This window comes from Suncus etruscus, chromosome 19 (assembly GCF_024139225.1).
Source record: "Suncus etruscus isolate mSunEtr1 chromosome 19, mSunEtr1.pri.cur, whole genome shotgun sequence".
NCBI classification, from domain to species: Eukaryota; Metazoa; Chordata; class Mammalia; order Eulipotyphla; family Soricidae; genus Suncus; species Suncus etruscus.
This window is the reverse complement of record NC_064866.1, coordinates 13,014,846-13,041,515: the sequence shown is the minus strand read 5'-3', so window position 1 is coordinate 13,041,515 and position 26,670 is coordinate 13,014,846. Positions and strand designations below refer to the sequence as shown.

At 43.5% G+C, this 26,670-nt stretch overlaps 2 protein-coding genes and 1 pseudogene across 2 annotated transcripts in view; 1 reads left to right on the top strand and 2 right to left on the bottom strand.

Annotated features, from left to right (window-relative positions):
- Positions 1 to 26,670, bottom strand: part of ABCD3 (ATP binding cassette subfamily D member 3) — a 544,096-nt gene that overhangs the window by 183,409 nt on the left and 334,017 nt on the right. The window lies entirely within an intron of this gene.
- On the bottom strand, positions 4,589 to 7,762 carry ADORA3 (adenosine A3 receptor). Its single transcript, XM_049765778.1, has 2 exons — positions 7,284 to 7,762; positions 4,589 to 5,310 (listed from the first exon to the last, which is right to left on the bottom strand). The coding sequence occupies exons 1-2, from the start codon at positions 7,631 to 7,633 to the stop codon at positions 4,713 to 4,715; spliced, it is 948 nt and encodes a 315-aa protein (XP_049621735.1). The 5' UTR covers positions 7,634 to 7,762; the 3' UTR covers positions 4,589 to 4,712.
- LOC125997616 (cytochrome b-c1 complex subunit Rieske, mitochondrial-like) lies at positions 8,348 to 12,798 on the top strand (annotated as a pseudogene).

Sequence of the window (26,670 nt, the reverse complement as noted above, 5' to 3'; positions counted from 1 at the left end):
TGAGCTCTCCAAGGGACTTAAATTTTTGCTAAGCCAAAAAATTGACTCAGGGGGCCGGGGTGATAGCGCAGTGGTATGGCATTTGTCTTGCATGCGGCTGACCCAGGACGGACCTAAGTTCGAACCCCAGTGTCCCAGATGATCTCCCAAGCCAGGAGCGATTTCTGAGCACATAGCTAGGAGTAACAGAAACAAAAACATAAAACAAACAAAAAATTGAGTCACAAGAGGTACCTTAAAGCAAATGAGATACTACTGATGGGTGTGGGGCAGAGGTTTAGGAGAAGGTAATTGAAGCTTGCATTTTTGGGAGGATTGCATTTTTTTTTTTGGTTTGTTTGTTCGTTTGTTTTTCAGCTACACCTGGTGATGCTCCGGCTATGCACTCAGAAATCACCCCTGGCTTGGGGGACCATATGGGACTCCTGGGGATCGAACTGTGGTCCATCCTAGGCTAGCATGAGCAAGGCAGACGCCTTACTGCTTGCACCACTGCTCCAGCCTCAAGGGGATTGCATTTTTTTTTTTTTTTTGGTTTTTGGGCCACACCTGGCGGTGCTCAGGGGTCACTCCTGGCTGTCTGCTCAGAAATAGCTCCTGGCAGGCACGGGGAACCATATGGGACACCGGAATTTTAACCAACCACCTTTGGTCCTGGATTGGCTGCTTGCAAGGCAAACGCCACTGTGCTATCTCTCCGGGCCTGGGGATCAGGGACCTCTGGGGACTATGATTGAAGTTCCAGCTCCTTGGTCTCTAAGAAGTCACTGGAAGTGATCCAGAGAGTGGGTGGATGGGGAGATTATTAGTGGGAAAACATAGGCAAGTTTTTGATGCCGCAGATAATGTTGATTCTTGCTGTCAGATCGGAGGGGAGACCAAAACTTCTGCTAAAAAAGAGCGAATAAGACGTGGTTATCAGATTATGGCCTAAGATTAGGACAAGTGTAAACTTTCAGGGCTGGCTAAGAATTAATGGGGGGAAAATATACTTTTAGCACAATGACCTTTTCTGATATGGGTTTGTTGAAACCACCATTGTACAACTCTCTTGGATTCACTTTTTTTTTTTTTTTTTAATCTTGGGACTAAGAGGGCACAGTTGCGTGTAGACGAGAAAACCAAAATGCTTCGTTAGATTTTTGGAGTCAAGATCAGGGTTCAAATGATGTGAAGAAAACTGACACTCTCTCTGACCTGAATAAGGAGTAGTCAGTAGCAGTAGTAAAATGAAGGGCAGAATTCATCGGATCTGAAGTTTCAACTCTTTCATTGTACCCATGTACCTTCAGCTATGGTTTAGAAGGTGAAATGGAGAATTTGAAGTCTAAAAAGGTTATAAGTCCCACTTTACATCCAAGAACAAATGGTGAGAGACAGCTCAGGTCTGTTCATGGGGTGAACTGATTTTGAGCCCAGGTTCTTCAACTCAGTAGCCAGGAGGCTCCAGACACCTTCCTTAAACATCTCTTGGAGGGGACGGAGAGATAGCATGGAAGGTAAGGCATTTGCCTTGCTTGCAGAAGGACGGTGATTTGAATCCCAGCATCCCATATGGTCCCCTGAGCCTGCCAGAAACGATTTCTGAGTGTAAAGCCAGGAGTAACCCCTGAGCGCTGCCGGGTGTGACCCAAAAAACAAAAATCAAAAACAAAAACAAAAACAAAAAACATCTCTTGGGACCTCTGTTTTTTTTTCTTCTGCAAAATGGATTAGTGGTGGCACTCACCTCCCTGGCTATGGAAACTGAGAGAGATGGGAGAGTGGAGAGAAAATGGGCAATTAGTGATAAGCACTCATTTCTCTCTGATGATCTCCTCAACTTTGCACTACATTCAAATGAAATAGGAGGATGGTAAGTGAGAGAAAGAGAGAGAGAGAGAAAGAAAGAAAGAGATAGAGATCTTTCTAAACAGTTAAGGAATGGCTCAAAGAGTGCACAAAAAGCCTGTCTCAAGTATAGATGGGGGTGGAGGGAGAAGGGAGATTTGGGACATTGGTGATGGGAATGTTGCACTGGTGAAGAAGGATGTTCTTTACATGACTGAAACCCAACTACAATCATATTTATAATTAAGGTGTTTAAATATATTTAAAAAATAGATGCAGCCATCACCTTGTACTAAGTATTAAGTATGTTAGCACCCATAATATATGTCAGATGTGACAATTTCATCCACCAAATAAGATCAGTGTATCCTACAACTGACCTAGATCAGTTCTGCTTTTGACAGCATTTGGGGCTCAGTCAATTTTGCCATTAGCCAGTTGGGTCCTGATGCATAACTGAAGTTGGTTCTCATTTAATTTTATTGAGACATTGTGATTTGCAAAGTTCTTCATAGTTGGTTTTCAGACATAAAATGAATCAGGTCATAAAATAACCACTAGGGTCAACCTCCCTCCATCAATAATCCCCAAGCACATGGCCCCCAACTGCCAGTAAAAAAAATGAACGTTTTTGCATTTAAAACTTGGATCTCTTGATTCCATTGCTGTTGACTTTGGCTTCCTATATTTATCCTTCTGACTTACTTCGAAATTTAGCATAATTTCTTTCAGTTCCATCCAAGTTTCAGCAAATTGCATGATAGCATCATTCCTTACAGCATTATAGTATTCCTAAAATGATATCGCCTAGTTGTCTTGATTTGTATTTTCCTGATGATTACTTATGATATAGAACAATTTTGTCTAAAAACAGCCTCTCATAAGTAAAAATCACAACTTTCCAATGCAAGGGCCCACCAAATTTTCTGTATTACATAAAAATATTAATGACATTTATACATGCAACATATGAAGATACATAATATTGAATGTGTAAAAAAGAAAGGGTTCAAACTAACTGTAGAAATATTACTGGGAATGGGAACATTGGTGGCTGGAAATGTTCACTATATTTCAAACCAATGTGTCTAAGATGTGAAAAAGAGGGAGTAATAGAAAAGAAAAATTATGCCACAGAGATAGGAAGAGGGGAGGGCATCAGAAAAGGTGAGAGGGAATCTGGAGATATTGGTGGTAGGAAATGTGCACTGATGAATGGTGTTGTATATTGTATGACTATTAATCAATAAAGAACAACTTTACCTGCAAAACAAAAAATTTACGCAAAATGCACACACCAACTCTGTTTAGGAGGAAGAGGAGGAAGGAATCAGGTATGAGGATCCCCAAATTCACACAAGTGAGCATATCCAACAGCTACACAGGGTGAGGAGGGCTGAATGTCAAGAACAGCAGCCATGGTGGGAATGTAAACTGGTCCAGCCTTTTAGTAAAACGATATGGATATTCCTCAAACAACTAGAAATTCAGTTTCCATGTGATCCAGCAATACCACTCATAGGGATATACCCTAGAAACCCAAAATCACCATGGAGAAAAGCTCTCTGCATTCATATGTTCATCATAGCACTATTTCAAATAACCAGAATCTAGAACCAACCCAAGTGCCTGAGAACAGAGGAGTTGCTAAAAAAAAAAAAATAAAAGCTAGTACATCTACACAATAGAATACTACACAGCTGTTAGGAAAAAGGAAGTCACAAATTTGCTTACATATGGTTGGATATGGAGATTATTATGCTAAGTGAAATGAGTCAGAGGAAGAATAGATATAGAATAATCTCACTCATTTTTGTGATATAAGAAAAATAAAAGATAGTATGGTAATAATATCCAGAGACAATAGAGATGAGAATCAGAAGGTCCAGTTCATGGTAGGAAGCTTGCCACAAAGAGTGGTAAATGCAATTAGATTAGTGAAAGGTCCACCGTGACAATGATAGTTGGAACTGATCACCTTGGACAAGAACTGGGCACTGAAAGAGGATAAAGTAATATACGTGTTACCCCTTCATTAGTAATAGTGAAAAACACAGTGTCAAAAAATAAAGCGAGAGATGAGAGAGTAAAGTAAAATGCCTGCCCCAGAGGTAGGCAGGGGAGGATGGTTGGGAGGGAAACTTGGAGACATTGGTGGAAGAAAATGGGAAGGGTAGTGTACATCCTAAGATTTAAATCACATCATGAACAATTTTGTAACTATGAATAATAAAGTAATTGTAAATAAATAAATTAATTAAGTAATTATAAATAATTAAATAAAGTAATTATAAAAAATAAAAAATATGCCAGCCAGATCTGAAATGCCCAGGCACCCTGCCCTTCAGAAAGAGCACCATACTAGTCAGCGAATCTTTTATTCACACAGATACATTACAGGAGAATGCAGCTCATTAGAGCCCTTCAGTAAATGAGCAAAGCTCAGTTCACTGTTTCTGTTCATTTGACATCCAAGGGTGAGAGTGAAGCCCTGTGCAAAGGTCCACTGAGATCGAACTGAGCCCCCATCCCATTCAAGTCCAGCTCTGCTGGAATCAGGCAACAGGGTGTCCTTCAGATTCCATAAATTCACTTTTTTTTTTTTTGGAAAAGAGGAACTCAGGCAATAGTAACAATAGAATAATGTCCCTTAGTCAGCATTCAGAAAATAGAATTAGAGAAGAAAGCCAAGAAGACCAAAAAAAGTGAACAGAATTAGAGGAAGAGAAAAGTGGGGTGTGGCACAATTGGAGGCAGCCAGCCAAATGTCCCTACATCCTTGGAGGGAATGGTGACAGGAAAGTCTTGAGCCCAGGAGCAGTGTTGAATGTTCACTGAAACAGCTCTGAAATCAAGAGGACAGTGCGATGCCTGGGTCATTACTAAGAAGTCTGTGAAATGCTCAAAGACTCAGATGGTTGACAGATCACATAGGCCTTGAGGATGAAGAAATAGGTTTCCTTGAACTTCTTTATTTTGCAAGCATAGACGATGGGGTTCATCATGGAGTTGGCATGTGATAGCAGGATGCCTAAGTACTGCACAACTTGTGGCACATCTCCATGGAAGTAGGTGATACAGTTGATGATGGACAAAGGCAGCCAGGACAATGCAAACAGGAAAAGAATTAGAAACAAAGACTTGGCTGTCTTGAACTCTCTCCCATAGAAGGCCCCAGTCTCTCTGGAGTTGGAAAGGTTCTGGCTGAGTCGATTGCGAATGATGTAGAAGATGTCAAGATAGATGATGCACATGATCACCAGAGGGACTAAAATCCATGTGAAGAAACTGAAGTAGACCATGTAGTCCATACTGACCACGGAACGGAACTGACAGACAAGGGTGGTCCCATTGCTTTCATTCCTTAAGGAGTGTTTCATGTTCCAGCCAAACATGGGAGTGAGTCCCACCAGGAATGACAGCAGCCAGCAAAGGCCCAAGGCCAACCAGATTCTTCGTTGGGTAGTGACTCTCCTGTATCTGTTTGAATGGAAGAGAAACTGTGAATTCACAGTAGAAAAGGATAACGGATTGGAGGATAGATGGCAGGGAAGGGAGAGAGAGATGGAGCGTGTGAGTAGTTTATGGTGGTGTCCTAAATGCTATAGGAAAAAACAGGTGTGCAGACACCTACTATAGTAAAATCAACGCAAATTCTTTTACGTTCTAGGAAGAGATGATCTAGAATTCAAGAGGGACATGTGGTTTGGAATCAGATGTTTGCATGTCCCATTCAGCTCCCATTTCCAGCCTAACAACTCTCCTGTTCCAAGAAAGTTAAAGAGTTATCTGGGGTCTCTGGGGTTGTCTTGATAAGATATGACATACACACACACACACACCCCAAACAGCTCTTGCTGTTTTGTTAAGCTGTTAACTTGGTGACTGAATATTGTCTCTGTCTTTCACTACTTCCCCCACCTGTGCTTGTGCATTCTCTCTTCAAATGCTCACTCATACTTGGGTTTTGGAGTTCAAAGAACACATGGTGTTGCAGAGGTGAGGTTGTGTTGAATCTCTTCCAAGGTCTTAAAGGCTCATCCAATGAGTCTCAGTTTCTCCTTACACCTTATACATCCTTACACATCCTTCCTGACAAGATCCTACCGAGACTGCAAGGAAGAGACTTGCTTTGTCAACTGACAGCTTTGTACTCGGTAACCTTTATCATAGTTAACTCTTACAACAAACTCCCATTCTGTTGACAGGAGTGATGAAAATAATGGAGGTTATTATTATCCTTCTTTTGGAGCTCTTTTTTAAAGAGATCTATCTGTGTTGGCATTTTAAATATTATAAAGAATGTGAATTTATTAACTTCATTTTATTTTATTTAAAACATTTTGGCAGTCCTGGGAATCAATCCCAGGCTTTCATTATGCAAAGCAAATGCTCTACCACTAAGTTACATCTCCACCGTTATCCCCATTTTATAACAGGGGATCGAGGGGAACAAATAGCTGGTTCATGCTCCAGGTGGAGGAACTCAAAGAGATAAGTCTGAGTTCAAAACATCTTTGCTATGATAAAGCCTGAAGCATAGAAAGTTTGCATAAATATTTTGTCCAAGGTCCAAGCACTTGATCTAAATTCAAGCTTGTTTGCATCAATTGTTTGTAGCTAAGTTTCACACTATAGTGAAAGAGAAAGCGAGAGAGACAGAGATAAAGAAAGAGAAAGCTATAGGGTACAGGGAGTCCAAGACATCAGGAAAATTATTTTTTCCCATTTTCAAATATATTCTGGGGGCCAGAGAGATAAGCACAGTGGTAGGGCATTTGCCTGTACGCAATCAATCCAGGACAGACTGTGGTTCAAATCCCAGCATCCCAAATGGTCCCCTGCTCCTGCCAGGAGCAATTTCTGAGCACAGAGCCAGGAGTCACCCCTGAGCGCCACTGGCTAAGACCCAAAACCAAAAACAAAACAGACAAACAAAAAATATTGAAATATATTTTGTTCACACAAATAAAAAATTGCTGCTAATTTCTGCAACGGTCATGTTTTTGGGGCCCCTTCTTCAACATGGAAGAGGAAGCAAAGTAAAAGTAACTTAAGACTAACCTATATTTGCAAAGATCAAAACCATCAGTTTTTTTCGTCTTTTCTGCTCCTTGTTTTATCCAATTAGTTTCTAATCCAAAAACCTGGGTTTTATTCACTGATTAAAGTTGCATTAAGCTTTTATTCTCTTTAGCTCCCCATGGGGGAAAGTTAAATGTACCCATAATTGGTGGAGAGAGATTAGAGCATCACTCACCCTTTGATTGAGTTCATCATCATGGCTGAACTCACTCCATTCCCCAGAGGAAGAAAAGAACCTCTCTTCAGGTTCAGAGGTCACTTAGAATCTGCTTTCCCTCAAGGGGACTGGGATCAGAACGTCCTGGCTCAATTCTCAGACATCTCCATCGCCACCAACCTCAACCCCAGCCCCACTTTAGAATATTTACCTGACAGTGAGCTTAACCCTCAGGTAGCGGTCCACAGCAATAGCCAGCAAGGACATGATAGAGGCATGGGTGAAGATCAGCAGCAGGCAGGTCATAAAAAGACAGTGATAGAAGTGGATTGTGATGCCGAGACTGATGACCACAGCCAAGGGCATCACCAGTACCCCCACAGCGATGTCAGCCAGGGCAAGGGAGATGATGAAATAAAAGGTTGTAGTCTGCAGGCTGGGGTTCAACTTGATAACTAAGATGACCAGCACATTCCCTACGATGGAGCAGAGCCCAATGAGAATCTCCACAGTGATGTAGGTGATGCTACTCAGGGGCAGAGCAGTATTGTTGACTGGCATCTTGCCTGGAGGAACTTCCCAGGGGTGCAGCCGTGCAGGCGGGGATTTGAGTCTAGATCTTGCCAGACCTCTTGCCAGAGGGTCAGGATTCAACAGTAGCCATTGCAGGAAGCTCACAACTCACCCTTGTTTTTTCTCTCTGGCTTGACTCTCTTCTATTCCCTTAAAAGAAGTCTCCATGGGTCAATAACTTTCAGCACCTTCCCAGCTACACTGGCCTCAAGTTCCTGAAAGCCAGGAGAGGAGTTCTAAGTGGGTTGATTCTCAAAGTGCTGCAGCCCCTAGTTCCCTCAAGATAAAGCTCAAAACTTGAGTGTCTGCCTTCCTTCTGCCCCAGAAGTGCTACTCGAGTTCCATCAAGATAAGCAGCCCCCTTCGGGGGTGTTTCAGGAAGTGAGATGGGCCAAGAGGAAGCCCTGAGCCAGGACAGCTCAGCAAGAAGATGGAAACAACCAAGGGGGTGAGAGGAGGTGGGGTTGTGTGTAGGGTGGGGTTGTTTGCAGGACAATGCAGTGCTGGGTGGGAATGTAGTGGGCACAAGGCTGGGTGAAGTGCTGGCTTAATAAGAAGGATCCCATGATAAGGGGCAAGGAAAAGGGGGGTGTAAAGGAATAAAACATACTTTTTAGTGGCAGCAACTTTAGTAGCCTGAATGTGTTCTGTCAGTGCACACAGTCTCCATGGAATGCTTCCATCTGCTTCATCCTCAGATGGATGAAGGTAATGCACTTGGGGTGTGGGGTGCATTCCAGAGAAGATCCTTGTCCTATTTTGTCAAAAGAGAACACAGCTAGCACCTGGCCACCTCAAACACAGAGTTTGTCGGAGACTTGAGGTTATAATTCTACACTCCAGGGAACTGAGAAGTACATTTCTATTGTTTATAGGTTGTGTGCATCTTCTACTACAGCTTAGATATGGGCTGAACAGAGCACAAAGGCAAATGTTAGACAAGTCTTGGCTATAGGAGTTCATCCTTTGCAGGATATAATTGGAATCAGTCTTTCCCACAAAGACCCCCAGCTAAGTCTGTCTGCATGCAGAACAAAAACACTCTGACTTCCTCTGGTGCTCCTCCATCTTTCCTTCTCAGCCCCTACACTTACCAAGACCTCATCACACCAGTTAACAGGCCTATACCTGATCTGTTAGGAGGGCTGATCAGTAAGACAAGCACACCCACAGAGAGACAAAGAAGCAAGACGCTCAAGCCACCATACCTCCCATGCCTCCAACCCACACCCTAATGAGTTCTATACTGTAGGAGCAGATACCTGTCTCAGACTCTTGTCCTGAAGTGGGGGTACATCCTGGAACCAAACACAGCAACTGTGTGGGGTCCAGCTAATTCAGGTGCTTCTCAGGATCTCCCAAGAGGTTGGTTTGTTTCTAGAGATAGTTGAAAGGGACAGCTGGAACTAAGTCCACACAATAGATTGAAGGGTTCATATTAGTTACCTTCAGCACCAGTCTGTGGAGATCCCAGAGCAAATTTCAATGACTCCAATAGTAGTAGTTTGGTATTTGCTAACAAGGGCCTGTTAGCTACAGAATTGATTTGGGTCTTCTGTATACTTCTGCATCAAACTTGTTCACTCATTCCCAGATGTCCCCAAGGGGGCTCAAGTCTGTCTTGTCATTTGTTTTATCTTATTTTACTATAGGGGGCATGTGAAGGGTAGGCTGGGGGTTGCCTGCAGCCAGGAGAGCTCTTCAGCCCTCTGAGCAATCTCTCTGGCCCTGGCCTACGTCTGCCTGAATTTCTGGGGTTTCCCATTCCATATGCCCTTTCTCCTAAGCCCACTTCCTATGTATTAATGGGAGACTGCATGAACTCATTGACATGGACTCAATGACATAGAGTTATTCTCTGACCACAGTTCATTGCTGCGGAATTTTCCTAATAGGCTCCTTCCTGGTCCTATATCCTAGTTTTGTGGGAATATGGGCATCTTTTGCAGGTTCAACATGGCCTCTTGCCAGCTTTCCTACAGCATCAGGCTTTTTATCTTTGTGTCAGAGAAGAAAATCACGGAAAGCAATGCCTAGGAGGATGGTGTAACAGAAAGTTGCTTTGACTCCATAGCAGCTACTAAATCTTTGATATGCACTGTAAAATAACCCTGCCCCCTTCCCCTGTTCCTCAGCCACCAGGTAGCACCCAAGAACCTAATGTGTGAGAGAGGAAGACTCTGGTGGTCTGGTGTGCCTAACTGCTGAGGAGGTTCTTCATGCATGGAGTTTGACAACCCTGAGTGGGTCTCATAAGCTAAGTGGGGTGACTATGGATGAAGCAAAGGCAAAGCAGAGGTGAGACATTCACCTGCCTAGGCAAATAGACATTTTTCAAAAGGAAAAATTTGTTTTTTTGCAGGCCACAGTGCCCACCACCTCGAAGGCCCCACTGCTGGATTTGAAGCCAACATCTCTGTGCTGTGCAGGAGTCAATGTTTTGCCAGGTTTGGGGCCGTCTTCTGGTGGCCACCATGTGCCTCAACATTCCTGCTTCGGTCCATTATGGAATATTATGCAGTCGTCAGGAGAGATGAGGTCATGAAATTTTCTCATACATGGATGTACATGGAATCTATTATGCTGAGTGAAGTAAGCCATTATTCTCATCCAGACATCAGAGGGCCTGACTTCTCTGACTATCATTGCTCCCAAGTGTTAGATAGTGCAAAGTCTTCAAAAGATAATTTTTCTTTCTGGGTTTGAGTATCCTCTTAGTGAAGCATAGTTTTTAAATTTATTGCAATACTGATATGTACATTAATAAAAAATGACTCATTTTTATAAAAAAATAACTATGCAATATTTTTTAACACTGCTGTACAATTCTTTGTTGAAAGTTATTTTACATGACACTGAAAACTATTTTTTGGTTGTTTGGTTTTGTGTTCTTTTATTTATAAAATTATTCTTGGTGGTGCACAAAAACTATTAATGGGCTCATGATTAGGGGAACATGTGATGTTCCAGAGACCAATAAAGCCTCGGGCTAGAATCTCTCCTGCATTCAAAGCAAGGGATCTAACTCATAAAATAATACCTGGTTCAAGTTTGAAGTTTCTTATTGCTGCTAAAATGACTCCTTCCAAGTTAACTGGCATACTTCCTAAGTATGTATTCTTTTCTGGTAGCTTTTTCAATAAGGATGGAGAGATCGATAAATAATGGTAGAATGACAGATATAATTATTCATAATTTTAGTGCTATTGTAAACTGTGATCTCTCAAATTTAAAAAATAACATGTTCAACTTAGTTTTGGTGTTTCAAAAAATCACAATATTTAAGTTCTCACATATCTATTTTCTCCTTGAAAATTTTTGTAAAATTTAGGACTACATTCTTCTATTGTTTTTTTTTCCCCTATTTACTTCATTTTCCTTTATTGGAATTAAATAAAAATAAACTAGTGTTTAAAAAATAGGTAGCAGCAAGGCTAGAAAAGGGTTTTCCTATTTGGCCACTGCAACAACTACTGTGGGCATTGCATATGCAGTCACCAAGAATATTGTGTCTCCATTTGTGTTCAGTATGGATGCAGCTTCTGCTGATGTGTTAGCTAGCCATGTCAAAAATGGAAATTAAGTTATCTGATATTACAGAAGGCAAGAACATGGCTTTCTTTCTTTTTGTTATTTGAATGTAATTATTTTTCTTTTTTTTTTTTTTTTTTTTTTTTTTTTGTTTTTTTGGGCCACACCCGGTGACGCTCAGGGGTTACTCCTGGCTATGCGCTCAGAAGTCGCTCCTGGCTTGGGGGACCATATGGGACGCCGGGGGATCGAACCGCGGTCCGTCTCCTAGGCTAGCGAAGGTAAGGCAGGCACCTTACCTTGAGCGCCACCGCCCGGACCCTGAATGCAATTATTTTTATCTTATTTCTCTCTCTTCTAAATTTTTGTTTTGGGGAAAAATAAACCCTTACACACTGTTGTTAGGAATGCAGCTTGGTTCAACAGCTTTGACTTTTAAAAAATTAAGTATAAACTCATATGACCTAGAAATTACATTTCTTGGCATCAACCCCAAAAGCCCCCCCCAAATCTATTAGATAAGACATGTTCACTACAGTACTATTTACAATAACCACTTACAATAACCATTTACAATAACTATTTATAATAATTTCAATAGTCACTGCAGCAATAATCACAACAGCCAAAATATGGAAACAATTCAAATATCCAAGAAAAATAAATGACTGTATATGGGGCTGGAGAGATAACATGGAGGTAAAGCGTTTGCCTTGCATGCAGAAGGTCCGTGGTTCAAATCCCGGCATCCCATATGGTCCCCTGAGCCTGCCAAGAGCGATTTCTGAGCATAGATCCAGGAGTAACCCCTGAGTGCTGATGGGTGTGACCCAAAAACAAACAAACAAAAAAAAAGACTGAATAAAGAAGGCATAATATGCATACACATTAGAATATTATTTGTTTTAAGAAAAGACAAAGTTATGTAATCTACCATTATGTGGATGAAATTGGAGAATATTATGCCAAACAAAGCCAGTCAGAAGTGTAAAGACAGTTATAGAATGATCTATCTACCTTATATGTACGATTCATAGTAAGGGGATAACAAATGGACCAAAGAAACAGAATTTGTGAACTCGTCTAAAGAACTGAATTTCCTAAATTGAGGTTCAGTGGTAATCAGGGTGTGACAATGACAAAGAAAAGCAAATACTCTGGGGGAGAGTGTGGGTTGCACACTCTACGCATGAAACCTCTATGTACCTAACACTAACATTAACAGTGAAGAACATGGCTTTTACCTGGAGAGGCAAGCCCTTGTTTGTACGGCATAGAACCCAGAAGGAAACTGAAGTGTCCCAGCTGAGGGACCCACAACATGACTTAGATTGAGTAAAGAAACCTGAGTGGGTTATTTGGATAGGTATTTGCACTTCATCTTGGTTGTGTGTCCATTGCAAATGCAGGAGATATTTTGATGGCTATTATTGCCTTTGCCATGGGTCACACTATGGTGCATCCGGCAGAATCAGAAAGGGACCCGCACCTCTCAACCTTGAAGTTCCCTCTTGGAAGATCATTAGTGATGATTTAGTGGTTGTTGGTTAGAGACTTGGATTCAATCCATAGGCTTCCTCAGTCTTGGTGTACCTCTGAGGAGTTATTTGAGAACTAAGTCTCCCCCAACTTCAAGCTACTTGATTTGAAATACTAAAAAAAAAAAAAAAATGAGGGCCCAGAGAGATAGCACAGCGGTGTTTGCCTTGCAAGCAGCCGATCCAGAACCTAAGGTGGTTGGTTTGAATCCCGGTGTCCCATATGGTCCCCCGTGGCTGCCAGGAGCTATTTCTGAGCAGATAGCCAGGAGTAACCCCTGAGCAATGCTGGGTGTGGCCCAAAAACCAAAAAAAAAAAAGACATTTTTGCAATAAAGAATTTCTCAGAGACAAAAGACAGGAGGGCTGGAAGGTCTAGCTTATGACATGAAGCTCACCACACAGAGTGAAAGTGCAGTTAGAGTAATAACTACACTGAGAACTATCATAACAATGTGAATGAATGAGGGAGTAGAAAGCCTATCTAGAGTACAGGCAGGGGTAGGGTGGGGAGGACGGAGATTTGGGACATTGGTGATGGGAATGTTGAAGTGTTGAAGTGTTGAAGGGAGGTGTTCTTTACATGACTGAAACCCAACTACAATCATATTTGTAATCAAGATGTTTAAATAAAAATATTAATAAAAAGAATTGCTAATAATGTATTTGTAAACATTAGTGTGAAGTAAATTTAATGTTAAATACTTTTTAAGCACTTCACCATAATAAAACCACCATTGAACTTTGTTCAGCTAGCTTAAAAAAAAAAAGAAAGAAAAATTTGGTGGCCATCAGGCAGTTATGGACCAAAGGTGGACAGAAACCAGAGAGGAGTCCCAGGCTACTGAAACAGCTACAGGAAGAGGCTGAGTGGTCAGAAAGGATCTGATACCTGGAATGAGAACCTGACCATGTGTTTTCATTTTCTGAGCCGTTAGTGGAGTTAGAGAACTAGCAGGGTTTGTGTAAATATTAGTCTATATGATTGGCCTCCTTACCATTATAAGTAAGTTCTTCCTATGCATTCCATAGAAATACCAAAGTTAAGGTCACCCCAGGACTCTGAAATACCATGCCAGGTATGATAGAAATACCAAGACTAAGAAATACCATAGCTATAGGGGGTGAAAGTCATTGGAATTTGGTATCATCTCCAGAAACAACCAACTCATGAAATAATTTATCTAGAGACAATGCACATATCCAGGGGCATTTTGTCATAGGAAGTGGTCCTAACATTGTCATGTGACACCCTCTGTTCTCTCCCTGGGAGCCAGACCCTCTTCCCATTCCTTGGCATAGGGGCTAAAGCTCTGTCTGTTCTCTTTTACCCTCAATTTAACACAAACTCTCTACACAAGTGATTCAATGTGACTTTTTTTTTTGTAAATAATTTTTATTGTGACCAAGGTAAATTACAAGTATTTCACAGTAATATTTGCGGTACATAGTGGCATTGAATCAGGGGTATCCTACCAACAGTGTTATTCTCCCTCCACTTCAGTTCCCAGCATCCCTCTCCTTTGCCCCTCAGACTGCTAGGGTAACTGGTCCCCTCTGTGGATAGCTTGTTGAAGGTTGGCTATCGATTCTGTTGTCGCTGACTTTGGGTTTGGTGTTTAAGTCTGATCATTTTTTTTTCTACTCATTATTCATATGACTGTTTGGTTCTGGTACCATCTATTTTTCTTTCCCCTCAATTTATGAGGCAGAACAAGATAACTCAAGTTATGTGGTTCTGTTTTAAAGAAAACAAACAAAAAACCAAACAAATGAATATCACTTTTATCCTAGAACTCTGATAGGAATTTTTCCTCCCCCTCTGCACTCTTACCACTCATGGTGGGAGAATAAGCCATATGGAGAAAGAGAGGCAAGCCCAGGTAAACTCACCACCTCCTTCACTGGAGAATTGTTTCCAGAACTCTCTGGGACAATGCCACTTTGGGCCCTTCCTCTGGTGTTTGTATAGATCTAGTTGGTTGTTACTTGGGGGCCTGATGTTGAAAGGAATTGAAGGAGTGAGGAGAAAGGCTTTCACAGCCACTTAGACTTTGGGCCTAGGGAGGGTCTTTTATACATACATACATACATACATACATACATACATATATATATACACATATATATAGTTATAGTTATAGTAAAATTATAATTACAAAGTTATTCATGATTGGGTTTGAGGCATACAATGTTTCAACATCAATCTCTTCACTGTCTACTTCCTCTATCAATGCCCTTCCCCATTTGCCTCACAACAGTCTGCTTCTACAAAAAGCACTTTAAAAAAAATATATAAAGTCTTGCATTGTTGTTTACAGTATTGTTGCTAATAGGGTTTCATAAATAACACTTTACCACCTTTCATCATCACCTCCTCTTCCTTGAATGCTTTCCTCCACCATAAATGTTTTCCATCCTTCCAAATCTCCCCACTCCCACTCTAGTCCTATCCTTCAGCCCCCTAAGAAGGCGTTCATAAGTGCTTTTCATTCTCTGGGTTGAACACCAAAGAGCAGCCCAAATAAAGGACCAGAGATGCTAAACTGGACAGTCATCTCATTTCCTCATTTCCCTTGTAGCCCCTTGCACTATCAATCCTCATCATCTCTCATGTTGGGACCATGTCTCCCCTACCCAGTCCCAAATGCTGATTCTACACCCCTAATCCTGCCAACCAAGATCTCTGTGTGACCCTCAGGCTCAAGTCCACACTCTCTGACCCTCAGCAATGAGATCTTCCAGTCCTCTGCAGTGTCCTGCCACCTAGGTGTCCCTGCAAAGCCCAGAGACCCACTGAGCTAAGCATGCGGGGACCAGAGGGAAGTCTCTGCCCTCCTCTTCTAAATGTGCATGTTTCTCCACATGCCTACATGTATTTAAAAGTGCAGGTATGTTTCCTGCAAGAAAACATGTTTTCTTTGCAAACAGGACCTTGACCCAAACTCCCCAGACACAACTCCAAATTCTGTCAACTGTGGAGGGCAGGAAGCCCCATTTTTCATGTCTGTATTTTTTTTTTAAAGAAAATACATCACATAGTTGACACAATTGAACATACATTTGTTTCAGGAAGAACAAAGGCAAAATTATTTTTAAAAATAGAAAGAAAAACTAGAGTGATAGAGGAAAAAAGAAAGAAGAAAAGTTCAGTAGCAAGTATATTTTTGAAAATTATTGAATCACTGATGAACTCATTAAAGCCCTAGCAGAAGGTTTAGTAAGCTCTTATTTTTTTTAAAGGATAAGAGTTAAAGAAATACAGTAAAAATGGTGTTAGAGTGACAATTGTTGTTTGCATAGGCAAAATATGGAGAAAATGGAAAGGAAAGCCTTGGCCTAAATACAAGGAGACCGTACCCCTAAAGTTTTCTGGCATAAGACCAGCTCTGGGTTCCAGGTATACTAGGTTGTCCAACCCCTGAGTCATTCTCTGTAGTCTCAGTAAAAAAAAATTCACACAATCACTGTTGTTGGTGTCAGGTTTCTGTAGTTAAAGATCCTGGATTCTGTGCATATCCCACATTGTCATTTCTGTATTTTTAACCCCAAATATAAAGCCTGACAGATAAGAAACACTCAGTCCATCAGTAACAAAGAAAAAAAGCAAGTCAGTGGGTAGAGGGAAGAAGAACATGGACTCAACATTGGAACTATAATGTCACCAAGACATGGACTGGGGTCTGAAACTCACTTTCCAACTCACCCAGTCCTGTGATAAGCATTTCAAACATCTGGTCTCATTCAGTGCTCTTTGAAGCAACAGATAGAATCATCAGTGCTGAGCAAATAGACACTCAGAAGGATGAAGTAAGATCTCCAGGGTTGCACAGGCCGGAAGTGGCGGACCAGGCATTCAAACCCAGCATGCCACCTTCTGAGCCCCAGTCCAAACCACATCCTGGGGCCTGCGAACAATCAACTGTGTGGAGGTTTCGCCAGCACAGAGTGGTCCTGGACTTGATGTCATCACATTATCAAGAGAAGTTTCTAAGCTCACTTCCGGAAAGCAAAGTGGGAACTAAGATGATAAGAAAGTGCACAATACCGTAGCTCCTGATTGGAGACACACAGAGAAATGTGCTGTACAGTTAAACATTGGTGAGCTGGGGTCCCCAGTGACGCTCTGAGCCACTAAGAGAAACTCTTGTTTATTGGTTTTTTGATATTTAGGCCACACTTGGCATTCAGAGCTTATACCTGGTTCTGTGCTCAGAGATCACGTCTATGCAAGGCAAACACCCTACATGGTCCCCTCCAAGAAATACCTTTCCTTACACCAGGATCCAGGACGTTTCTTCTAATCATAAAGTAAAACAGCAAGTGAGGGGTGACTCTGGAGGTTTTCCCACCAAAAATAAGCTGAGTCACTTTATTCTATTTCAAGACCCTGAAGTCCCAAGAAGAAGCCAGGAAGTGGTGGAAGCATTGGCCTGAATCACAGGAAAAGCCACTGGTCAAACCCAGGCAGAAGCAACCTGGCTGATATAACAGTACAATCTACCAGATGACATGTCCCTGACACCCTGAGAGGCAAGCCAGAGAAAAAAAACCCAGAGGATGAAAGATGCAGGGTTGGGGCCAGAGAGAGAGCACAGCAGTAGGGAGTTTGCCTTGTGGTGGTTCGATTCCTGGCATCCCACATGGTCCCCCGAGCCTGCCAGAAGTGATTGCTTTTAAAAAAAAAATTAATATCTTTATTTAAACACCTTGATTACAAACATGATTGTGGTTCAGGAGTAATTTTTGAGTGCAGAGCCAGAAATAACCCCTGAGTGTGGCCGGGTGTGACCCAGAAACCAAAAACCAAACCAAACCAAAACAAAACAAAAGAAAGATGCAGGGTTAACAAGGCCCGGGGGTCAGACCCCTTTGGATCTCCCATTGGCTACAGATGGTCACTGAGACAGGACACCTGGCAGGTGTAAATATGGTAGATTCTACCCAGAGCCTGGCATTCACTTCTGTGCCTACTTCCTGCAGAATTGCTCAAAATCAATTTGCTCACTTTGTCTGCTCCACGTCACCTTCCACCCCAAAAGTCCATTTTTAGAGAGAGATTTTGGCTGGCTAGCCAACAGCAGCAACTTAGAAAGAAGAATTCATAGGCACACTAGGAAGGTGGGTTGCTCTTCTGTCCCCTCCATTAGCACCCCCATACCCCCCCAGCTCTGTGATCAGATTGAGGTAGGAGGCTCCTCAAAGAGCTTGGGGAAGAGCTGGGTCCCCCTGGTACATGAGGTACTTGAGGTGGGGGGGGGGCTGGAAACTCGAGCCAGGCCAGCTGTGGCCCAGGAGCCCAGCTGTTCAAGCCCCTGTGGTCTCAGTTTAGAAGTCTCACTTCGAGTCCTTGCAAGTGTGGATGGAGAAGTGAAGGCCCCTTCACTAGAACAAGAGGAAATCCTGCCCAGCAAAGGGGAACTAACTACACTGGAGTCCACGCCCACTCACCCTATTCGAGCCTGGGCCCTCAGGAAGGTTTTAGAACCCTGTACCGGCTAACTCGACATTCGTCCCAGGTTTCAAGTACTGACAAAGCTAAAACGTGAGTCAAAGTCATGCATGGATGGAGGCTCGGGGTAGTTCAGGTTTCAAGGTTTTGTTAGTCCAGTGCCTCTGCTGGGTCCTGTTCCCTAAAATAACTGTTCTCAAGAGTTACCACTAGGGAGCAGCACGCTCCTACCACCTCTTGAACAGCAGGCAAAGGAACTGGGAGCTCAACCGGATACCTTCAGATTGCCAACTGCCTAAATTCACCCCCATGGGATAATTCAATTCTCACAACTCAAGCAGCTTTTGATCTTTTTTTTTTTTTTTTTTTTTTTTTTTTTTTTTTTTTTTTGGTTTTTGGGTCACACCCGGTAACGCTCAGGGGTTACTCCTGGCTATGTGCTCAGAAGTTGCTCCTGGCTTGGGGGACCATATGGGACACCGGGGGATCGAACCACGGTCCGTCCAAGGCTAGCGCAGGCAAGGCAGGCACCTTACCTTTAGCGCCACCGCCCGGCCCCAGCTTTTGATCTTGGACAACCCCTCCTTCCTCTGCTCCTGGTACTCAGTGGCTTTCACACCTGGTTCCCCTTTCTCAGAGTCCCCGTAGAGTCTTCCCTATGGGTCCCCCTGGTGATGTGGGTCTATCTTCATACTCTGCTCTTACAAGGACCAGTAATAGTCTTTACTGTCATTCCTCAGACTGTATGTTTTCCCCAGAAGTTCTCCAAATTATTTCTCTGGCCTAGCTGCTTCCAGCAGATTTCACTCACAGACCCTTTTCGTTGACCTTCTCCCCTAAGAAACAGTGATGAAACTCCTCAAACCATTCTGCCAGGGTGGAAGATAAGCTGCCATTGCTGTATGTTTGTGTCTCTGCTTGTTTGTTCACATCCCTGTTCCCTGACATTGTTGTTTTTGCCACGCCCTTAGCAGTGGTGCAAGGAGACTACACCCAAATAACAGAGCTCCAGGGCACCTCTGGGCAACTCTGAGATTAGACTTGCTCATGTTTACAAGGTAGGTAGGTGCTTTTGCCACGAGTCATCCCAGACCTTCTCACCTAATCTTTGTTTTGATGATATCTGTGTTTCCCTCGGACTCCAACCTGGCCTTTCCACAGGGGCTCTACTGGATAGAGCATCACCTATACATGCCAGTCATGGTGCCATGTATTTGTAGTTGCTGCAGTACCGAGGGTCTGAGACTTGGGGAAGTTTTGAGGATTAAACTTCAAGTGTTGGGACTTGCAGGGCAATCTGGAAATCTTTGGACCACAGATCGACAGCCCCAGGACCCTGAGCCAAGAGTTTTAGGCCCCTCATTTGAAATTCTGTAACAACCCTACCAGTCACTATTATTTGACCCATTTCCCAGATCAGAGGTCTGAAACTAGAATAGAATTGATTGACTTGTTCCTGGCCATACAGCCTGTAAATAGCAGAGCCAGACCCAAACACAAGTCTTGCTTTCTTGACTCCAAAGCCCCAATTTTATTGGTAGGTTAAAACACAAATGGTCACTGGACAGAAGTCCATCAGTTTCCCAATGGGTAAGGCTTGTTTACTGGAGCAGGGCAGTTTGACAGGGCTCTATTTTGTGTCAACTGTGAACTACAGTTATGAGGGTGAATAATTTTCCAAGCAGCAATAAATAGCCCACCTGGTGTCTCCTCCTCTATTCTTTCTGCATTTATTTAGTCTATGGTCAGACACTGAAATGGAAAAGCCACATTACTTCAGTTCCTTGTTGAAATAGCTTCCCAGCTAACCTCATTCTCTCTGCTGTTTCTGTTTGGGGATGACACACAGCGGAGCTCAGGGTTTACTCTTGGTTCTGTGCTCAGAGATCACTTCTGGAAGTGCTCAGGGAACAATATTGGGTGCTGGGGATCAAACCCAGGTTGGCTACATGCAAGACAAGTGTCCTACCTGGTGTATTATCTATCTCTCCAGTCCCATTCCTGCGTGTTAATAAAGATGATATAGAAAGTGTCTCAGGAAATTGCCTTGCCATTTCTTTCTTTGTTGTTGGTTTGGGTTTTTTTTGGGGGGGGGGATTGGGGTCACACCGGCAGCGCTCAGGGGTTACTCCTGCCTCTACACTCAGAAATCGTTCCTGGCAGGTTCGAGATACCATATGGGATGCCAGGATTTGAACCACCGTGCTTCAGCATGCAAGGCAAATGCCTCACCTCCATGCTATCTCTCCGGCCCCGCATTGCCATTTCTTGATGATTGAAGACATTTCTCTGTATTCTAAAGAAAGTCTCAGGATAAACAGCTCTGAATTTTATGCTATAAGAGAGGTGACCCACTTTGTTTAATTGACAAGCAAGCAACTCTGCTTAATCAATTCTGTGTGGGCAGCTAGGAAAATGGGCCAGGGCTTGGAGTCTGGGATATGTCTCAGCAGCCAGACTTAAGATTTCCAGGACACCACTTGTAGGTTGCCAGTCCCCATTGAGGCTCCTGGGGTCTCAGTGATTCTTTGAGGCCCTGGGTGGTTTCCTATAGTTACTGCAAGTAGGCAGAATAATAAATAGAGTTCACATTAGAAGGAGCATCCACCTTTATTTTGAAGGCTCATCTCCACAACGATTCTTTTAGTTTTGTCTAAACTAAACACCCAGCAGTGCTTAGGGGTTACTCCTGGCTCTGCTCTTGGCAGAGCTATGGAAGCCATATGGGATGCCAGGGATTGAACCTGCACTGGCTGTGGGCAAGAAAGCACTCTCACAGTTTTACAATCACTCCAATTTCTTAATAAAGATGCTTGACCATAGCCCCTGCTCATGACCTTGAAGGAGAGAAGAAGAGCAGGGTTAGTTTCCCCTCCCCCTCCATTTGTGGTCCATAATCAGACTATGGCATATCAATTGGGAAAAAAAAAGTACAAATTGATGATAAAGTACTAATTGAGTGAGGTCTGAGTGGGTCCTTTGACAAAAAGCTCTCAAAACTGTTCTTTTTTTTTAACTTTATTTATCCATTGATTAATTGATTGATTGGTTGTTGGGTCACACCTAGCAGTGCTCAGGGGTCACTCTGACTCGGAAATCACCCCTAGCAGGCTGGGGGACTATATGGGTGCCAGAATCGAACCGGGCCCCTCCTGGGTCAGCCGCATGCAAGGCAAATGCCCTATCACTGTGCCAACTCTCCAGCCCCAACTCAGGACAGTTCTGAGACCTCAATATCCTGCACTGTACAAAATGTGTTCCCTTAGAAATGCTGATGCCCGAAACATAACCCTACTATTCCCTCAGGTAGAGGAGCTTTTATTGAAGCACACCCACCTATTTCCACAAAGAAGCCAGCTTACTCCCAGGTTCCATTAATAGCTTCCTCCTCTGTACAATTCAATCAACTACTCGGTTGTTATTGTGGACACTGTGCCAACTTTGTAGTTATTTGTTTACACAACTGCTTCTCCCACGAGCTAGCAAACTTGAAGATCAGCCCCTGCAGGAAAAAAAGCTGTATTTATATCTAGGTATCCCTCCTATTCCCTACTGCTAAAAGTGCCATGAACCTAAAATAGCACCCAGCAGTTAACTTCATGCCAGGTCCAATGATCCTGTCCACCTACGACACCTACATGCTAATCTCATATCCTCTATATGACCTGCAGGAGACATCTCTTTAGGAAGAAAAAGAAAAAGAAAAGAAGTTTGGGGTTCCAGCTTGAATTAGTCTGGATAGAAAATAGCCAGGTGTGATATAGCCAGGGAGCAGAAGTGATAGCACAGTGGTAGGGCATTTGCCTTGCACACAGCTGACCAGGACAGCCTCAGGTTCGATCCCCAGCATCCTATATGGCCCCCCGAGTCTGCTAGGAGTGATTTCTGAGCTCAAGCCAGGGGTGGCCCCAAACCAAAAAAAACAAACAAAAAGATTTAATAACTTTATTGGTGATACAATAATTTTCACAAATGGGCTTGCTACTGTAATTTTTCTTTTTTCTTTTTTTCCTTTTTCCTTTTATATATCTGGAAATAAATATTATGATTAAATATATAAAATATATGATGCATTTTCTTTAAATAAATAAACAATAGAAAAGAAAATAGCTAGGTGGCCAGTTTGGGTCTGGTCAAAGGGAGAGGATGCCTGATACTGGCCTGGCACCATGGTCTTAGCATTCTTATGACTATAACCCTACTTCATGCTCTCATCTCTAAAATGGGTCTAAGCCAATGCCAGCACATATACTTACTGTCCTCATTCCTGTGACCTTTGTCCCAAGCAAATGAGATTTTCCCCTCTTATTGTCACTGCTCAGAAGCACACTCAAGATGCCCTAGTTGGCAGGTCTGGGAAGATACATAGTGTAAAAGAAACTCATGAAATCCATGACCTAGACTACATCACTGCTCTGGAAAGCGTTTCTAGGGCATAAGGATATGGGGTGGAACAGAGTCTTGAAGAAAAACTAATAACTTTGGCTTTGTTTAGTTTTGAGGAGAATTTTTTTTTGTTTGGGGACATACCCAGTGGTGCTCAAAGATCACTCTTAGAGTGACTTGAGTTGTTAGGCCATATGGGTTATTGGAGATTGAACTCTAGTCTACTGTGTGCAAGGCAAGCATCCTACCTGCTATACTATCACTAAGGCACCCAAACATATAGCTTTAAAGGGACTGGAAGGCAGTTTCCTCCTTCTGGCAAAACAGAAATCACTTTTTGGGGGGCTGGAGAAATAGCGCGGTGGTATGGCATTTGCCTTGCACACAGCCAATTTAGGACAAATGGTGGTTCGAATCCCGGCATCCCATATGGTCCCCCAAGCCTGCCTAGAGCACTTTCTGAGCACAGAGTCAAGAGTAATCCCTAAGCTCCGCAGGGGGTGATCCCCCAAAACAAGCAAGCAAACAAAAAGAAATCACTTGTTGGAGACATTAAGAGGCATTTGCTAACTCTCAGAATTTTTCCTGTCTCCTCTTGGAGGAGCTATGCCTCCCACCCCAAACTTACCCACTTTGATCCCCATGTTTCTAATTGCCCTGTCTCCTCTGGCCCCTATTTTTCTCTACACTGATTTTTCTGTCTTGGTGTGCAGAGGCTCCTGCTCCACACTTCATGCTCCTGGCTTCAGAAGAGGGTTATGTCCAAAGAAAATTGGGGTGTGGCCATCACCTCTTTCCTCTCTTCACTCCTGCCTGGAATTGCCTCTTGTATGCCATCCTGAGCCCAGGTGGAGAATGCCATCCAGCTGGAGAAAGGTACTGGGCCCGCTTGGGGGTGCTCCCTTCTATTCAGAGTCAGGGCTTCCCATTTTTGCTGGAGCCAAGTGACATGACCAGGTCACTAGAGTGACTGCAGAAGTGACCCCTGGCCACTTCAAGATTCTCCTACTTTCCCTGTTTCTAACCTGCCACCTATAGGCCTGGGGACACAACTCACTACAAGGAAGGGCCCAGTGGGACCCAGAGCTGCAGTGCAGAGGAGAGAGAGAACAGTGATTACCCAATCACTTTATCAACACCCCAAGCTCTGCCCGGAGTAATCTCTGAGCACAAAACCAGCAATAAGTCTGAGCACCATCAGGTGTGGCTCTAAAACCAACCAAGCAGAACAAATCACAGCCCTCTTCTGCCCCCCCCCCCAGCATCACTGATCACTACTAGGGTTTGTAAGGCCCAAGTTCAAGAACTCCAGATGCCAATGCAAAGTTCCTCAACTTGGACTGGGTGGGAGACAGAGCACCTCGGAGAGGAGACAGGGAGAATGCCAAGATTTAGGAAGTGTCTTTCCCAGGTTCCAAGAAACAAAGGCAAAGACTGTATTATAGGGGCCAGAGCCATAGCACAGCAGTAGGGCATTTCCCTTGCATGTGGCCAACCTGGAAAGAACCCCAGTTCAATTCCCAGGATCCCATATGGTCCCCGAGCCTGCCAAAGTGCATACTTCTGAGTGCAGAACCAGGAGTAACCCCTGAGCGCGACCAGACATGACCCAAAAACAAAAAAACATGGGGCCGGAGAGATAGCATGGAGGTAAGGCATTTGCCTTTCATGCAGAAGGTCTTCGGTTCGAATTCCGGCGTCCTATATGGTCCCCAGTGCCTGCCAGGAGCAATTTCTGAGCATGGAGCCAGGAGTAACCCCTGAGCACTGCCGGGTGTGACCCAAAAACCACAAAAACAAACAAACAAAAAAAATTATAGGTCCAGGTCCAAGGGCCCTGCAGTCACTGTCCATTCACCCCCAGGCCTCCAAGATACCATTCTCATTTTGTCCTTGTCTGGCCTAGCTATGCCCCCACCCCAAATCAGATGGCATTCCCAGAGGCACAGTGGGCCCTGTCTTCATGAACCTGATTTCAACCAGGGCTCTGATTTCAACCAACTGAGCTCTCAGTCACTTCCAGCCAGCCCAGCCTGTGCTCCCTCCAATCCGCCCCCGCCAGGGACCCATGACTAGGGCTTTATGTACCATCCTGGGGTTGGCACCCTTGTCATTTCCTGCCAATAATGCAGAGTGTTGTTTGTGAGCTAACGGAGCAAATGACCAACGGAGAGCCCCATGCAATCTACAAACTGGAAACATCTGCAAGCGGGGGCGTGCAAGAAGTCCAAGGCTGGGGTGCTGTGGACAGAAGATGCAAGAACCCAACAGCCAGATCTGGGGGTCTTGAGATGTCTAGTTGGTTGGGGGTGGGAATAGACTGTCATGGCTCCTCCCATCTTCTCTTTTCGAAGAGGAACATTCTTTAATCAGATCCAGGAAGAATGAGCCACATTTTTTCATAAGTGAGACATAAGTGGGTGAGTCACTTCTATTTCACAGTTAACATGGACCTAGAAATCAACAACAGCATGGGCCAAGTCACGGATGGTGACAAAGGCTCAGAGAGGTGACAGGGAGAGTCAGCTAGAAGCAATGTCTAAACATACAAATGGCTGCTCCTGGAGTGTGATGTGAAAACATGCCCTCACTTGTATACAGATACTGTCAGATCCACATACATATATCGTCACATGAAAACATAGGCTCACACATGTGTGTCCACACACTCCCACAAGCACACGTACACAAAGCTTTTGTTCTGAAAAAGTTCATGAAGACGGAATGCTTGACACCACAGCAGCTCAAATCATTTCAGATAAAATGACTCATTCTGATTCCTTTGGCTATTTCTGTTTCTCTGATCTTCTTTTACTATTTTCCTCTCCCAGGAATGAAAATTTTATTTTCAGGAAGAAAAAAAAAAAACTATTTCTTTACCCAAAGAAGCAATTTTATTTAATTTTTTAAACTTGATTGATTGAATGATTGGTTGGTTTTTGGGCCACACCCAGCAGCACTCAGGGATCACTCCTGGCTCTACTCTCAGAAATTGCCCCTAGCAGACTGGGGGGCCATATGGGATGCCGGGAGTTGAACCAAGTTCCTCCCAGGTTGGCCACATGCAAGGCAAATGCCCTACTGCTATGCTATCTCTCCAGCCAAACAAATCAATTTTATTTTCTCCAGTTCCTTCTCTGAAATTAAGAACTGAGGCATATTTGCCTACGAAGATACTCAGAGACACACTCAGTTGTTCAAACATGGTTCCACAAGGATTTACCATTCCAAGTTTTATCCTTTCCTTCCTTCTTATAGTATAAAGGTAGACCTAGGTTTCCACATAAGCATTTTATATTTGCCCTTAAAGTACATACAAGTGGTGTCAGAGTGATGCCACAGCGGTAGGGTGTTTGCTTTGTACGGGGCTGATCCAGAATAGGCGGTGGTTCAATCCCTGGAGTCCCATATGGTCTCACAAGCCAGGGGTGATTTCTGAGTGCATAACCAGGAGTAAACCCTGAGTTTCACCGGGTGTGCCCCACCAAAAAAAAAGTACATACGAGTGTCAACAGAACATCTTGATACATGTAATTTGGGCATGTTGCATCTGTGCAAGTGTTGTGTATGTAAATATTTTAGGGGATTACTATGTTCCTCACCCTAACCTGATGGTGATTGTGCCTTACCCTAGGGTGTGACCTGGCATTCTGCCCCTACCCTAGGGTAGTACCTGATTCTGCTTCCACCATTGGTTGGTATCTGATCCCACCATTGGGTGGTACCTGATTCTGGGAGATAAAAACAAGGGTCTGTGGAAGGCCGGGGCTTTTTTGCTGGAACGGAGACTGAGTCTTGGGACTTCAGTCTTGTCCACCGAATAAAGCTAATATTTCCACAAGCCTGACTGTCTGCGAGCTGTTTACCCGCCGTTTCACCTCAGAACCGTCGGCTAGACAGGGTGGCAGACGCGTGCTCCAAGCTGGAAGAGAAAGGCCTCATCCTCCATCCCTCTATCAGTCAACCTCTTCAGGGACTGACTTGCAACATGCAAGTACATTTTCTTTTCTGGAGGTGGAACCTTCCAAGCAGTGGTCAGGAGATAGAGCCTCGCCCGCAATGAGTTTCAGCCAACAAGGTGGGTGAGTCAATGCCCAGGACTAAGGATCAATGTTGGG

What these genes read in the sequence shown, in the direction of transcription:
- ADORA3 (XM_049765778.1), bottom strand. Translation starts at nt 7,633, where the DNA reads ATGCCAGTCAACAATACTGCTCTGCCCCTGAGTAGCATCACCTACATC. An exon ending in AGGGTTAAGCTCACTGTCAG is followed by an intron (nt 5,311 to 7,283) that starts GTAAATATTCTA and finishes CCATTCAAACAG; the next exon opens with ATACAGGAGAGTCACTACCC.